General features: G+C 32.1%; 1 protein-coding gene across 2 annotated transcripts; it reads right to left on the bottom strand.

Annotated features, from left to right (window-relative positions):
• Positions 1–1,214: 1,214 nt before the first annotated feature.
• LOC130826236 (uncharacterized) lies at positions 1,215–15,408 on the bottom strand. 2 transcript variants are annotated; one of them, XM_057691821.1, is made up of 14 exons: positions 14,491–15,393; positions 14,234–14,381; positions 11,713–11,831; positions 11,545–11,636; positions 8,829–8,964; positions 6,308–6,439; positions 6,133–6,231; positions 5,826–5,919; positions 5,570–5,698; positions 5,437–5,474; positions 5,244–5,333; positions 4,019–4,102; positions 2,320–2,469; positions 1,215–1,588 (listed from the first exon to the last, which is right to left on the bottom strand). In XM_057691821.1, the coding sequence occupies exons 1-14, from the start codon at positions 14,563–14,565 to the stop codon at positions 1,442–1,444; spliced, it is 1,533 nt and encodes a 510-aa protein (XP_057547804.1). In that variant the 5' UTR covers positions 14,566–15,393; the 3' UTR covers positions 1,215–1,441. The 2 variants fall into 2 exon arrangements, with proteins under 2 accessions (XP_057547804.1, XP_057547806.1); XM_057691823.1 differs by lacking the exons at positions 1,215–1,588; positions 2,320–2,469; positions 4,019–4,102 and adding an exon at positions 4,156–4,920 and having other exon boundaries at positions 14,491–15,408.
• Between the last annotated feature and the right edge of the window lie 2,037 nt (positions 15,409–17,445).

Below are 17,445 nucleotides of genomic sequence, written 5' to 3'. Positions count from 1 at the left end.
CTAGACTTTTCTGATTCAATTTTACATCTAAAGATCCATATTTTTTTCATAAGACTCCAACAATATTAAAACTTTTAATATGCCTATATAATGGCAATATCGTTGTGAATTTGCTTATAATTATTCAATAGAATTTGGACAAATAAAAGCATATTCAAGTTATGGATGAATTATACTTTTATTACGTAAAATTTGGGAAAACCAATCTATTCGAAAGAAATTATTGTGAGTTTGAATATTGTTGAATGAATTTAATTCTAAAAAAAATATTATTATCTCAGTCTTTAGATATACGAGAGTCTAAAGTCTGAACAACGGAGTATAAAAATTGGACTCCTATTACTAATACTTCTATCTTTACAAGCATTTTCTTGGACTCAGATAATAAAACTCCATTACATTTCTTCCTCTTTGTCTTCCTTTGACTACCTTGAAAAATATTATAAGAGCAAGAAAAAGTCATTTATCACCTACAAATACAACAAAATTTTTCAGTTAGTATACATGTTTCTTAGAGAATCTAGTCTTTTGGAGCAAATATACTACTTTTCCTAAGATTCTGAACTTGATTGTTATTTAATCCCTCTTTTTCCTCCCATTTACTCTATTAAAAAATACAAATTCTTGTGAGAGATTGCTAATTGGACTGGCCAAAAAGAAAAATATAGAGCAAGTTTTTTCGGCAAGCATTAAGAATGTTGTAAGTAAGCATTTTGAATATTGTAAGTATTTAAGTACTTACTCGGTAGGCATTAAGAATATTTTAACTTTATGAGTAGACATTAAAGATGTTATAAATAAGCATTAAGAATATGGTAAATAGGCTAAGTTTCTTAGTACGCGTTAAAAATATAGTAAGTAGGCATTTTAAGTACATTTTCGATGCGTATTAAGTATATTGTAATTAGGCATTAAGAATACAATAAGTGTACATTAAGGTTTAATAAGCTAAGTCTGAAAAACGTCTCTCAAAGAGATGGTCTCTCAGGAGACCGACTGTCAAACAAAATACTCTCTACCATTGTTTTTATTTTATATTTTTTTATTTTGATCAGTTTCTACTTTTAGTCATGATCATAATATTTTAGTTATCTTTTTAATCTAATTTAAGATACTTTTTCTACTTCCTCAAAAATCAAATCTTTTAACCTATTTTTTTTTCTCTTTTTTTCAGTATTTACAAAGATTGTACTTGTGATAGAGATATTAGTTGATTGTCACACTGATGAAAGATATTTCCATAAAGAAGCACTATGACCTAGCACAAGCATCTAAAATGCCTATAATTAGTAACTAATATAGCTTCTAAAATTTCTATAATTAGTAAACCGTAATAACGTAATAAAAAAAGGGTATATACATTAACTGAAAGGAAGAAACACCCAAGCATTCCAAATTGTGCAGCGGTTCATAAATGCCTTATAAGTAGAATAAAAACAAGTCATCTCTTGAGCAGGAAGTCGTGAAAGAGCATAATAGCATCATCTAGCTTCATTAAGGATGAATCTAGGAGAAACCGCACTTTTATTAGACGTTCTTTCCTCTTCTGTATCTCCGGTGGCACCTTTTCTGCAGCAAAGCTGTGGATCTGGAGCAATGGTTAAAAAGTATGATTATGATTTTGTGATCAATAAAGATACTAGTTAAATTATTTGATACAGTAATGAAGTCAGAATCACAACCGATTATCAGTTAAAAGCAATAAAAAGGACATAACTAGCAGTAGACGTTTTCATAGGTACTGGATGAAAAGAAATTAAGCTATATGATCGATTAGCCGAGGGAAGGAGGAGGGCGAACAAAAGTGTAGCATTGAAGTCGCTAAATTACCATACTACATAACTGAGCCTCTATGTCTACTTTCCCGGTTTTATCCCAGCACCTGATCGGATACTTTACCTAATTTTTCCATAAGTACCAACATCTTTAAACACCCTTTTTCAGCTAATTTTGCCAGCCTCTTCACCTGGCTTAAGAGTTTTTGCTCTTATTTGTTCCCAAGCATTAGTACCAACACCTCAGGTAGCTACAAGATATGGCTTGGAAAAGATTCAATACAATTCAGTTGCATAACAGGTGAGTTATGATCTGATACAAAACGACTCATTTAACAAATGCACGCTAAAAGAAAACAAAAAATGAAATTAACTGCAATCAATGGGGTTAGAAGAATCCTGCTTCCTAGGAGTGCATTAAAAAGTGAAAAAATGCGAAAGGGGTAGATATTTAGCTGTGCTGTAAGATGTTGGGTTCTGAAAGAGCGAAAGACATCGTCACGTTTCTAGCATAGACAGAGCCCCAAAGAAACCATAATATTACCTCTCGGTCTTGATCAACCTCGTGATCATATCGTAGTCTTAAATTAAGCGCAGCATGGTATAACTCATCCAAAACTTGGTGCCAGAGATTGTCCTTCTTCAGTCTCCACAAAAAGTAGTCTGTTTGCCTTGCACCTCCAGTAGAAACTTTCTGCAAAAAAATAGCTTTATGAGGAAACAACTCAACATGTTGATGAACATTTACTTGCTTTTAGAAAAAAAATATATCATTAATTTTCAACCAATTCCTTATCTATTATTATCACTTGACAAACAAGGACAGACTTAAGTCTTCCTTTTTAACAATTCTCATTCCCTTCCCCAAGTGCCCCTCTAAACAAACACCCCCAAAGTTGTATCCCAAGTCTCTTCTAAGTTTCTCAATTTTCATTCCCACTTGCCAAACAACCCCGAGAAACCAGCCATTTTGATGACTAGGGCCCACTTCAATATCCATCGAAAAGAATTCGTGCAGCCAACCTATCTGATGAGTACAGGCAGGCAACAACGGGTTGAGAACAGAAGCAACATCGCTCCCAAAAAAGAAACAGATTGGTGAAGAGCAGATACAAAATTTTGAGGTTGAATTTTCGGGAAAGGAAAAGGTTGACAAGCTCCTGCAACTTGCGATGATTACGTTACCTCTTTTTCTTCAGTAATCTTATATTCTCACATTTTTTATGGGGGATGCGCAAGGGTGCGTCTATTTCATTCTAGCCACCAATGATTAGAAACAGTGCCATGGGTGCCCCAACATACACTTCTCATATGCTTGACTAGAAGGATTCACAAAGGCTATATTAATAGGAACACACAAATTAGTCCTCTTAATATACTTTACTAGGAGCATCACACACAGATTAGTTAGCAGCCATAGTGCAAAAAGTAACGGTCACGGTTGTGGTAGCAGACACGGTGATGCAGTTAACAGCCTAAAACACTGTTTTTTACACCTTTACTGTACGGGTAATACCGGTTCAAAAAATTTGAAAACTTTACGATACAGCCGATACGATAGGTATCGGCCTTGTTTTTGCACCATGTTAGCAGCAGAAGAAAAGACAATAAAACTGAGACGATTACAAGAAAAGAGTTGAGACGCCAAATACAGACTTTCTTGCTTACACCCCTAGAGTCCTATTACATTTGGAAAGTCTAATACTGTAAGAGAAATGCTTACATCTACATCTTAAAACTTTCATTTTCCTAGTGAATTCTCTTTCAAGTTACCAATATATTACAATGAAGGAAAGACGGGGGAACTTTTTTCAATGACGTTTAAATAGGTCTATGACAGCAACTGTTTAGTTAGTGATAATGAGTTGTATGAAGTACGCTTCAATTGAGGCTCCACGACTACATTATAGTCAACAGTAAATATCTTCTATTACTAAACACATCTGTTGAAGGTATAAAAATAAGCAGGCAGGTCGTACAAAATTTAGGATCAGACTATATGACTAGATTCAAATGCCAATATGCTATCCATATTGCCAGGCTACCACAACTAGTTTTTTTGGAAAGACCTTGTGGTTAACAAATACAAACAAAGATCCAAAATACACAACAAACAACAAAGTACTCATCAAAATAAACTACTTCAAAAGAATATTTACAAGAACAAGCTAAAGAGAAACCATATCAAAGAGCAATCTGACAGATGAAAGACACCAAGAGGAATAGCCAATTAATTATGGTACCTCCATTTGTATGTAATTATCTTTCCAAAGCTTAAACAGAAGCTTTGGTGTCGTCTTCTTATCCACAAATGTCCGTTCTGAAATCTGCAGCAGACAATAATAACTAGAGTTTGTCAATGATGACCAGATCAGATTTTGACAATAAAATCACTTATATGATGATTGTAATTCCACATTAAGAATATTGCAAAAGGTAAACACAAGGACATTGAAAGTAATAGTGGCTCTCAAATGATCGCTAATAAACTGCTTGGCTTGCTTGCTAGACAGTTTTGGTATTAAACTTGCACGTAATTTTGAAAAGAAAGTCCCGTGACAATATCAAGGGTGATACTCTCCACATCTTTATGTTTTTTTTTTTATAAAATTGTTTTATTACTTAATAGTCAATTTAAAAACGAATACATACACACAATGTCAAAACCTTATTTCAAAAAAATTGGGGTTGGCTTACATGAACTAATAAATTAGAGTTTCATTTGTCTAGCATCTCTTTGAATGACCTTAAATTTTCCTTGTGAACTGACGAATTGCTACTTACACCTTAGTTTTAGCTTTCTTTACTTGCTTAAATTTGATTATTCATATATTTTCTTAAATGAAGATAACATTCTCTTTTACTCCCATTATTGCATTGTTTGCTTTCCACTGCGTTGTATCCTTTAACTACTCGATTAATACAAATTTCCTTCTTCGTCTAGATAGCCCCCTAAAACTTCACTCTATTAACTTCTTAAAATATTTTTCTCAACAAAAACTCTAGTTGTATCATTAAATCTCCACTATCTAATTACATACTAAAAAAATTGCGAGGAATTTATTAAGAAAAATACATTTTCGGGATACTTGAGCATTGTTTTAACGTTGACAATGGCATAACAGCACAAGGCATGGCACTTGCCCTACATAATAATATAAACACTCATTACTAATAGCAAAGCTCAAAAATTCCACTTTTATCAACCTTACCAAAACTTTAAGTAGTGATTTTTAGCAATAATCGTAATTTATCTGGTTATCAATTATTAAAGCTAGTACTTCTTTTCATAAAAGTTAGGTTGAGATAAATTAGATCTCTATTCTCTACTGACATAAAAAATTTACAAGGAGTTTTTTGTGTATTAGTTTCATAGGGTCCCTCATTCACAAATTACAACTAGCTTACTTTATTTTAGACTCACAAATTCATGTTAAATATTTTGCCAAACTGTAAACACCTTATTACCTTGTTAGTATCCAGGGGACGACCATTTGATAAAGCCCTGAACATCCTGAACTCGCTTATTCCATATCGGTTTTTCACGATAGACTCCACCTATTAAGAAAATAGATATAAGATTTACAAAAAATTTACTTCTAATAAAGACTCTAGCAAACATTACCGCATTAGTACATACTAAAAAGAAAAGTTAGCTAACCTCTTCCATTTGAGCTTTCTTGATGGTGTCCTTCAAATCTAAAAATTTTACAATTAAATACAGACATGAAATCAATGGACAGATGCCACCAAACATTCAGTAGGATTAACACTTCATTTAGAGAAAATCTTACTAATGCAGTACATATCAGCATCATTAGAACAGAAGTCCAATTGTTGAAGAGAACATCTAAGACGTTCTATGCTCATGGTAAGACCTTTGCTCTTAATAACCTCCATTAAGGAAATCAACGACAACGACACTGCCAAGAAAAATGATCTTAATAAACTACAGCAAAGGAAGAAAGGTCAAGAAGAAGAGAGTGGGACTTAAAGTAGCCAAATAATAAAAAATAGGAGTGGCACTAAAATTAGTAAGAAACCAAATACCTGTATTCTCCGTACATTTAATTCCCTCCAACATGGAATTTACAATCACAGCAGTATCATTGTCATATTGTGTTGTCACATAATCAATGCAGGCCTTGAGTACAACAAAGAGAAGAGAACTATGATAAGCATGCGTTGACACTATTATTACCATATAGGTATTCTTACTTCTACACAAGTAACACCAATACCACCTAGCATAGAGATCCAACTTTGTGCAATTTGTAGCTTTACCCAAACTAATCAAGTTAAGACAAGTGGATTTTTACGTGAAATGAGTTAAACCCCATGAAATACGAGAAAGTACCTTTATCCTTAAATGATTTATAAATTCATCAAAATTTACTCGCCATAAGGATTCTTTTGTCTCCTCCATGATATCCTTATCCCGTGTATCCTGCTTCCGCTGCAAAAAAAAAGGTCAAAATATCAATGGATCACCACTAATTGCATTTAATGAGGCATTTTGAAAGTAAATCAACCTTTTCTCCCACTTTGACTCTAAGCTTTTTAGTTTCATTTCTTCCATCATCAGATACAGAAAATCTCTCGGCGTCCATAAGAATCGCCGCAGCTAAAGCTCGTTCTTCCAAGGTCACTTCTTTCACAACAATCTATGATGAGAACAATAGAGGAAAACAAAAGCAATAAGAGGATTTTTCCTAAATATTTCATAATTAAAACTGAACTCGCAAAAAGTAGAAAACACATTATCTAAAAGGAAAACAAATTCAGCCCCAAAAATTTAGCTTTACTAAACAAGAAAGATATTGACAACTTATTTGCGAACTTCTTGAAGCAGGAATAGTGGTTCTTTTAGAATTGAGGTGTTTACATGTTTATGAAAGTTTACAAATTTTGATGAATTTAACACTAAAAAACTTAAGCAATAGAGCATCAATGGAGATATTCTCATGTTTATAATATTTCACAAATTTTGATGGGGTAAAAACCATAATACTTTTAGCAATAAAGCATTAATAGAAGGACCACCCTTATCTATATACTTAACACTTTCAGGTACACAATCAAAGGAAAAAATTATCCTACTTATTAAAATCATAATGTGGAACGATGTGTTGGTTTATTTGCTCAATATGGTTCATCACATTCTCAATGCACCATCTATGAGAGTAAGAAAGATTTCAGAAGCATTGAATATTATTAACAAAATCAAGCAATCTAAAAATACATTCACAACATTCAACCTACGAGGAGATGTGATTAACCGCTGGAGGTTAATTTTCATATCGTTATGCTTTTGCTACATTTTGATTGTGTTCATTAAGTGTGCTGAACATCTTACACAATGATCTCAATACCATGCAGTACATATCACTAAAGCGCAAAATGCAAAACAATGATGTGTCTCATGGAACTATACCTCCTTGCAGCACACATATACTTGAAGAAAAAAAAAAGTAACTTAGTAAGGGTAGTCTGGTCTTTTTGTATAGGTTGTTGTTTGTTTGCTAAACTTGACATTTGTATATATATTAATAGTTAGGATAAGGGAGGTGATAGGACTAATTTTTGGAGTAATATCAAGAATTGTTTGAAGAGTTTAGAAGTCACTCGAAGACTTCTGGTCATTCAATAATAAATCTTCCATTCTTCCTTCACTCTTCTAGGTTGTTCTTCGTCGATTGCAAGAGTTTACAAACTGCCTTCTTTAAAGATCTTGGACAAAGAGGCCTAGGAAGAGAGGTGCACATAGTTGTAAACTTGTAGGAAAATTTTTATTATTCCTCTTTCTTTCTCTCTTCATAAACAAGAGCAATTACTTCTTCATTTTCCTTCTCTCATCAAAGGAAACAACTTTGTTGAATTGTTATGACAAATTACTAAAAAAAATATTTCTTTCCATTAAAAAAACTGAAAATGCATAAAATGCAAAATAAGCAAGGCACAAAAAAGCACAAAAACACTTGAAAGCACACACCTCATGCATACCACTAACCACAGACTAACAAAGATTTTTCTAGACCCTCGATGCGAGGCGTGCTTTTAATAACTAAGAGCATGACCCTACTTTAGTTTCGATTGAAGTTCATTTCCTGAATTTTCGAAACACTAGAATAACGTTTTCGTTTTTGCTTCGTCTCTCATATTGAATTGACTTTTGTTTCGTATAATATTGGAACATATCATAAACTAATGGAAAATTCTAGTGATTGGCCTTTCATAAAAATATAATACTTCCTCTTATTGGAATTAGTTGCTACACTTGGTTTCAAAATATCCAATGCATTATTGGTTGTGCATAGTTAAAAATTAAATAGATTAAATATTATGAAAATACTCATTGAGACAAATCAAACAAGGATTCACTCATACTGTAAAAATGTGTTCTTTTTACACCTTTCCAATGCGGGAAAAGTCAATTTGTTTGTTTTAAAACCTTTACAATACAGCAAATGTGATGCAATACAACATTGTTTTTATATTATGATCTCACTTTAGTTACTATTCAAGTATAGCAATATAATATCGAGTTTAGCAGGATTACTGAGATTTAATAGAGTTTAGAAGTATTGGTGATCACTTTTTTGGCAACTATTAGTGTCTAAAAAATAACACAATTCTGAATGACATTTTCTACACTTAATTTATTTTAGTAAAAAAAAACAATTCAAATCTCATATTGGAATTATAAACCCTTTGAATTGCTTTGTTATAGTGGTTGGCCCAAAAGCCAAGCATTAAAGAACTTCCCTACAGTAATAGAGATGAGTATAAAAATTATTTTCTAAATATCTACAATGAGAAGGATATAATGCAACTAATATTGTCCAAATCAGATTATCATGTGCAAAGAAGCAGGCATGCAAACACTCCAAAATCAATAATTTCTCATTCAAATGAAAACATGAAAGGTCTTACAATTATAGGGTCACAAGCCATGTGCACATTAAAGTTAAAAAGAACTACAAACAAAAGGAACATTCAAATCGCAGCAAGAAAGGGAAAAGAATTGCACAAAATGCTCCAATAAAATATTACCTTGGACCTCCCGCCTCCTTTCTTAGCAGGTGTTTCTCCCTCTGCGAGTAAAGAAATTAATGGTTCTGCAATAGGACAACGTTCCAGAAAGCGGCTATGAACAAGTTGAATGAATTTTTCGTGGTAAGTGTCTTGACTTCCTGCTCAAAGCAAGAGAATAAATGAATTTTGTCTTACCAACTTCAAAACAAAACTTAGTCAAGTAGATAACTAGTGGTCATGGATGCATAGAGAAGCAATATGCCCCCATGGCTTCACCATCCACAATCAAAGCAGATGAAGGTGTCAACTAGAGTCTTGAAAATATAAAAACAACCAAAAAAACACATTAGTTATCATATGAACTGCATAATAGATGTATAAAAGATTTTATTAAGGTGCCCAATTAAGTTTGAGAGAAAATTGTTATCTTCTGCATCCTAGTTCATTGTAACCAACTTCAGAAGGAACTTTATTCAAATCATGAGACCACGTAAAAGAATACCTTGACTAGTTCAAAATATCTTGCCCTCCACCACAAACAATGAAAATAGATGAAATACCACACACACTGAACATTACAACATTCTTAAACGACATCTTATTGTTATAACATTGAAAAGTTATAATATAACTATATAATATAACATGTTTTTCCCAATCCTTCATGTCAACAAGTGATATGGTATACTATATGAGTTAATCATTAAAGAACAAGTATGACATTACTTGCTATCTTTTTTCGTTTTTGAAACAAAGTTTGGAGTCAAATAATCAACCAAAAGGTATAAGCAGTCCTTTTACCGTTTTGCTAAAATAAAAATTTCAACTCACATTGATTTTTTTGTTGGTTGCACTAAATTTTTCTCAAGATTCTTATGCCCACTCATGCTACATAATTTAAACAAAAGCATAGATTACAATAGGGTGAGTTAACCCCCAAAATCTATCCTCTTTTCAGATTGCATAGCAGGGTACAACTTCTCTATGTCAGAATCCCAAGTAATTACAAGTCAACCATGAAATGGGGCATTTATCCTGAAGGATTATATACACTTTAAAACATTATTGAACATGGCCATAGCCAGTCACATTGTTACCTTTAAACACAAGGAGGAGGGTGTCCTAGGGCAAACTAGTGATTAAAGTGAAGTCATAGCAAGGTAGCCAAATTCATACTACAAACTATTGCTTGCATCACCCTATTATGCTATCAAGACCGATTGAAAATATAGGTCAAACAACCATGAAACACATGTAAAGACTGCAAACACCATTTCACAACAAACATCACAATTGTGACCGAAACTACATTTTAGCACTACAACATGGGCCATATAAAAGGTCCATCCTACTTCATTCTCATGGATAGCTAAATATTTTGCTGCAGTGAAATAAAAAAATGCTTTAAGATTATTGTCAACTTGTGCTAGATCATAAAAGGTTCATAAGATTCCCTTGTTAGCCTCCATGTCCAACCTAAGGTTCTTCTTTGGTGCTTAGATCACTTTTAACCTCACTTCTTTGCTACTATTATGAAATCTAGCTCTCACTCTAAACACAACTTAGCATCTGGACTTTGCCTTCAATTGCCTAAAGTCGTCTATTAGAACACAGAGTTAACAATAAGACATTCTACTATCTCTTGCGCGTAGCCACTTGCTAAAAGATTTAAATGAAAACGAAAGTCGTAATCAACTTTGAGAATGTTTGACCCATTACAATACTCCTCAAATAACTAAATATACCATCCCTCCGTAACGAATATTTCACATTCAAGTGACCTTGTTCACAATTTCATAACTGGTTAAAATCCTACACAACATAATAGCATAAAAATATTAAGCACTACCTAAAGACAATGAGAGTGTGTGTGTATGTATATCAACTTTGTAAATATGGTCTAGTTTTCTAATTGAACGCTTATAAACAACTCAAAAAACTGGCATAATTAGAAAATAATAGATAACCTAAAGTGAGTTACTAAATTCTCTTATAGTTTAGAAAGTTTTGTCAAAATGTTTAGAGATGGATTTTCAAGACAACCCTCAAAATATAGTGCCTTGAAAACAAGAAGCAAAGCACCTAAAGCAACCAAAATTAGAATAATGCCCAAATTGTAATTTTATCCCTATCTTCCAATGTTAAAATAATGTTCTTCATTTGCATACATATTAAGGAATAACATCACCCACGAGACTAAATACATCCATACTTTATATATAATTTATCTAACCCTTTAGTTTGCCTCATTTCTTTATTGAAAGTAAAAGCATTTTTGATGTGAAGATTATAAAGAGAGTACTTACACCTTTCAAAAGCGTCTACTAGTCTACAAAATATATAGTTTCATTACCTTGAAAAGAATAAATGCACTTGTTTAATTGACACCCTAAATAGTAAGTTGTACTTGGTATGTATTGAACCCAAGATCCATGTAAAAATCATCGTGTGGGTGAAGGTGTTCTAAGTCAACTCTTTAATGTAGTCTAATCCTACAAGGTAAGGCCAATAATATGGTGACATTGTCATATATCTTGTGCTTATAAATGAATTTGATCAAGAACTTTAGAAAAATACAAGGAGTCCCACTTCATGTTTCTCCTTGACAAATTCCATTATATGTTTTCAAGGGGGCACATATATTAAATTTCAACATTGAAATTATATATCAAACATAACAAGTCAAATCCTTATCCTTATGAGGAAAAAAACAACCTAAAAGCCCATGTATAACTTGCCTGCATTTGAACTAGTCAAAGCTCTATCCAGAATTTGTGTGAAAGTGAGTCTTCCATGATACAACAGACCTTCAAGTATCTCTAAACTCTACATAAAAGGGTCAATACATTATCACAAGAAGAATAAAAATAGTGACTGAAACATAAATTACAAAATTACTTACTTCTTTATCCAAATCCTTTGAAGCGATGGTCATGAACTTTGGAAATCTCAAGCGATGAATGATGTTGTCAAACAATGCCATGTACTGTGTCACTACCAATGTAGTATCTCTCGCACCACCTAGCAATTTTAAATTCAATAATAGACCGTGATAAAACTATAGAAAATGAATAACATCAAACAAACATTAAAATTTTCAAACGCCACTAAGTGGCTCCCTCCTAGCCACCATAATGGAGATAGGAAGTATGCAGCCATATCCTTGTAAAAACAAAGAGATAGCATCCTAATGACATCAAAAAACTGAGAAGAACATATTAACATAGTAGTATTTTATATAGTCATCTTAACTAAATATTATGAAGATCACTAAAATATCAACCTTTGTTAAAAATAGTCAAACCAAAAATACTTGAATGGCACGCAAATGACCATAATTAAAACAAAGTTGAATAAGAGCGTATGCATAAGAAGATACAACAAGTACACTCACGAGAGGAAAAGTAGCTTCTCATCTTTATGAATACAAAAAAGAAGCGGAAGTGCATAACAACATAAATGGCCGAGTCAAGTTAGACCATTAGTAAAAGTTAAGAGGACTCAAGTGATAAATTGATTATAAGTCATCACGAAAGTCAGAGTAATACTTCTACATAATAATCTTTCATACTAAACAAAGAATCAGTTCAAATAAAAGTAATAAAAATTTGTACTGCTTTTTAGAATTAAAAGAAAACAAAAAAAAATTACACCTAAGACCGTTTTTATCTCAATTAAAAATATTAGATATAACCACGTTAATTGAACATTAATTATTCAAAATCCCATGCAAAATACTCTATTCAAACACGAATAATCAAGAAAATAAAAATATTAAAGAAAATTAGCTAATAACCCCCCTTTTAGAATATCTTTCAACAATAATTTATCATCTCAAGCGACTAGTGGTTTAAGGCTTTACTTTCCACCCTTGTAAAAGGGGTTCAATTCTCACCACCTATACGAAGATAAATTCTCCTCCTTGGTTGCATGTTTTATCCTTATAGAATAAAAAATATCTTCAAGAAACAACTTATCATAATTTGTTAATTTCTCTCCAAAATGTCAACTAAAGTAAATATGATGAAAAGATCACCATTCATGAGGCAATTTAGAGTCGTATAAAAATCAATTAATCGAAAAAACATATATTTTTCCGTTAAAGGTGGTGTTGTGCAACGAAAATGACGTAAGCAACAACGACAAAACTTTAATATCACAAATAAGAGGACAAATACGACCTACGTAACCAAACTAAGATCAAAACAAGTTAACAAGCAACATGGAAAATCGTATACTAAAATTATCAACAAAATGACACATAAGGTTACATTAAATTGGGGGTTGTTATCAAAGTTTACAATCCTTAAACAGAACAATAATTACATAATAACCCACTCTTCAAAACCACTTGCAATATCATTTTAGCAATACTAGTAAATACTTGGCAATTTTTACCAAATGCACAAATGATGTGCCAATTAGCATTATAACTTTTGAAATAACAAGAATAATATATTCTTGATTTTCCTACAATAATCTCTACTTTTGATTAACAATTAATAATATCAACTTTAGGAGGTGTTCGTTCTGAACATAACTAATCACGTGTTACAGTAAGTTATTTGCAAAAAACAAAAAAGCTAAACTAAAATAAATATAAAAATTTAAATTTTAAAAATAAAACTAAAAACCTAAAACCCCACCCCTTCCCCTCTTAACGCCCCCACTACCAACATCTATGAGAGCAATCACCATCCCATACCACATCACCTCAGTCCCCGATGGCACCATGTATTAATTGGACTTTAACTTATCCATATTTGACAATGAAGAACAGAGACAATTTTGGACAACACTAAATGTGTTTTATTGGACATTATGCTACTAATTTCTTCATCCTTCTCTCGGCCAATCTACCTTAGTTATTACACCAATTTCTAACTTTTTATAAGATTTAATCTTCTTTTTTAGGCTTTGGGAGATTGTGGATTACACTTTTTGTTTAAAGATTTTTTTGCTACATCAGTGACTCTATTTCTCCTTTCGTCTTCTTTGTTTTTAAAGATTCTTTTATGGATTAAACATGAGAAATGCAGTGAAGGGTGGTTATGTTGAGGTTTAAAGAAAGTGTGGTAATTGCAGGAAAGAATAGCAATGGAAGAAGGGGTGGGTTTGCCGGAGTGTGAATCTTGTGAGGAGTGTCACAGGGGAGTGGTGATTGCTGAAAAAAATTGCAATGGCGTGTTTTTAACTTTTAAAAAAAGAACATTTAGGAAAATAGAAAGAGTTCAATGAAATGAATATACATAATCATGTAGCACTGTAGTAAGTTACCAAACAACTCTGCTGAAAAAATGACTAAGAAGAGGGATTTTTATAAAGAAATCATAAAGTTAAATGATTTTAAGTAACTGCTAATACTCTAACATCAAAGTATAGACAAAATAACGTAAAATCAAACATAATTTTAGAAAATAAACCTTCTTGTTCAAGAGCAAACGCTTGGATACAATTATGCTGAATTAAATTCAAAAGGCAATCCCTAACTTTAACGCTGGAAAGTTTACTGAATCGAGAAATCATCGCCATTGTTAGGGTTCCTCTTCTAAGTAAACATTCGCATACTTCCTGTTAAAAATCAAACTCATCGAAACAAGTCAATACAATTAACAATACTAATTGCACAGAGAAAATCAACAAAGTGCTTAAAATAACGGGAAGGAGGAGAAAGAATTACAGAGGCACGCTTGCCGAAGTCGGTCTCGATGATGTGCACGGCAAGTTTGATGCCGTGCGGTGTTAACTGTGGCATTCTTAATGACGATTTACTTGTTCTGTTTCACTGTGACTGCGCGTGTGGAGTTAATGCGTGAGCAGGGAGGCTAGCGCTAGAAGGGCTGGGTGGTGCGCACGGCAGTTGTCGTGGCTGGCAGTGGTGACGGTTGAGGGAGAGGGAAATGGGAAAAGAAGAAGGAGGCGCAAACAGGGCTTTTCTTTCCTTTTTTTTTTAATAAAATAAAAAAATTGTATGAGACTCACAGTGGGACGATATCAAAACCAGAAGTCCATAAGCTTTGGGCTATTTAATCAAAGTATGGGGCATGTCTCACGATGAGACCGTCTCATACAATAATTTGTAAATAAATAAATATAAATAAAAACCATAAACCCTTTAAACTATTATTAAAAAAAATAAAAAAAAACCATCTAAACAATACGTAACTACTTAAAAACGCGAACGCAAAGTCTTGTATGAGACACTCTTTATATATGGACTAAATAGTCTAACTAATACAATTATTATTATGTGAACTCTTTTATTTGAGATCGTCCCACCGAGAGACGGCTTCTCACAAGAGTAACTCAAATGCCAAAACAAGTAAAATAACTTCCTATGCAACCGATCTCCTATTGTCTCTTTGAGAGACGGCCCAGCCCAAATCATTTAAATGATAAAAAATGTATTTAAACAATTATAACGTGTAGCATTAGCTCCAATCCATTCGTTAGTCATCTTAGTTTTCATAACAAAATAATCATCGAGATGAAAAGGAACACATTTTTTTTACAAATGTAGCATGACTAGATAGTAGACACGTACATGTCATACTGTCAAACATTTATTAGAGTTGTATCAACCTTGTCAAAACAAAAAAGAAAAGATGTGAAAGCCAATTTCAATAAAGGAAGCACTTCAATGTCTAATCTTGATCTTTCAGACTTCTATTTGAATGGTGATAAAATTAAAAAAGATATTTAAATTACTCTAGTTAATGATGCTTTGATGTTTATTTCAACTGTATTTATTTTTTATATGCATTTTTATTTTCTTTAAGATGTTATTCTATATTAATGAAATTTTCTTTTCACTAATTATATATTTATTTGATATGAAAATATGAATCAACTTGAAAATAAATTCAGATCTCAATGCCTTTTAGATAGTAAACCAACTTTAACAATTCCAAAACACAAAAGAACATGTTTTTGAGTTGAAGATGGTAAAAGCATATGTCATCATAATATCCAAAACAACCAAAATAATAAAAGGATTTGGAAAAGCTTAAGTGATATTTCCAAATAGGACAACACTAGTAATTAATGATGTTTTATATTCGAGTAAATATCGACAAAATCTCATAAGTTTTAAAAGATGTGCGCTAAAATAGTTATTATCAGTTTTTGACAAAAAGTCAAAATAAGTATTTATATATCACATCCAAAAGATGCATAAGAAATGTATTCATGAAAAATTAGTGTAAGTTTTATTTATTTATTTATAATGCAAGAATCAATTAACTAATTCTGAAGGCATTCAAGGGGAGTCTTGAGTAAATTTGTGTAGTATACTAGTATTGGATGCATGATTGAGTAGAAACTTTTATCTATTGGGATAAACTCACAATTTCCACTCATGAGAAATTTCCATATTAATAAAAATGGTCTTAGTTATTAAAAGAAGTATATAATGTTATTATAGGTGTCAGTTCAACTGATACAATTAATAATATTAAACTTATTTGTATTTAAAGTCATATCAAATTTAAAGACCCTCTCAAAGGAGGTTGTATCAAACAACGATGTGATAGAGAGAAGATTTTAGTGTTAGATTTTTTTATAATGATAGTGACATTTTCTATATAAAATTATGTTTGATTAAAAGTGTTATGTATTTAATCAATTATTATTATGATGTGAAATATTTATAAATAAATTGTGACTTTGAAAAACTAATTGAACAAGCAAGCAAAGCATACATAATTGGTTTTAAATTACAAATGAATTAATAATAGTCTAAAGGTTTCTTAATTAGTAGGTAGCCATGTGAATCTGCAATTAATCCTTTGTATAATTATTAGGTCTTCTAAATTCATAATTATAAGACTCCATTTTGTTTGTTGACTTTGTAAGTATTATAAAATGGAGTTTAGATATTCCTTTCATTTCCATTTACAAAATAGTTGGAGACCTCTTATCTTTTCAAAGGAATCCTAAGGTTTTGGATCCTTACTCTAGTTGGAAGTATTATATACATCCTACACAAATTATTATGTAGAAGTATGTATTGGTGGGGAGTAGGTATGGTAATTTAGTTTGAATCCCATTCTTGATCATAAAAAGATAATTCGAATTGAATTTAAGAAAAAAGAGTCTAATTTCGATTAAATAGTCATACTCTACTAATAATAAGTGGTAACAAGTTGTATCATGTGACATGTCGTATCAGCCTTTTCAAACAATAGCTCGCGACATGACACGAGCATGCAAGTCGCATCACACCAGCCGCGAAAGTTGACACATACTTTCTTTTCTTACGATCTTTTACCCAAGATTTGCTACATATGTGGGACCTAACATGTCGTGTCCCAATGTGGCGGTTGACACACCGTGTCAAACAATGCACAAGTCATACTCGTATAGCCTGTATGTCGGCCCAATTATATGTTAGTAAAAAAAATTTATTCTATCTTTTAAAATGTGCTATTAAAAGTGATATTTTTTTCTCACAATATATCATTTTCATCGGCAAATTTAGAGGGACCCTTTAGTAGATAAACCATTATGTAATCCAAAAGATGCATGTCTATCTGAAAATGTGAAACAAATAAGCAAAATTAACAAAAGAAATAAAAAAATTAGTTTCGGGTAAACTTAATTACAAAAATAAGCGTCTTTATATCCGAGTCTAAGG

This window comes from Amaranthus tricolor, chromosome 10 (genome assembly GCF_026212465.1).
Source record: "Amaranthus tricolor cultivar Red isolate AtriRed21 chromosome 10, ASM2621246v1, whole genome shotgun sequence".
NCBI lineage: Eukaryota > Viridiplantae > Streptophyta > Magnoliopsida > Caryophyllales > Amaranthaceae > Amaranthus > Amaranthus tricolor.
This window is presented reverse-complemented; position numbering and strand designations above follow the sequence as displayed.

Excerpts from the sequence above, each read along its gene's own strand:
- LOC130826236 (XM_057691821.1), bottom strand. The coding sequence starts at position 14,565 with ATGCCACAGTTAACACCGCACGGCATCAAACTTGCCGTGCACATCATC. Across the intron at positions 11,637-11,712 it reads CAAAGGATTTGGATAAAGAA|AGTTTAGAGATACTTGAAGG; the intron begins GTAAGTAATTTT and ends CCTTTTATGTAG. Across the intron at positions 8,965-11,544 it reads ACTAGTTCAAATGCAGGCAA|TCAAGACACTTACCACGAAA; the intron begins GTTATACATGGG and ends TTGAGCAGGAAG.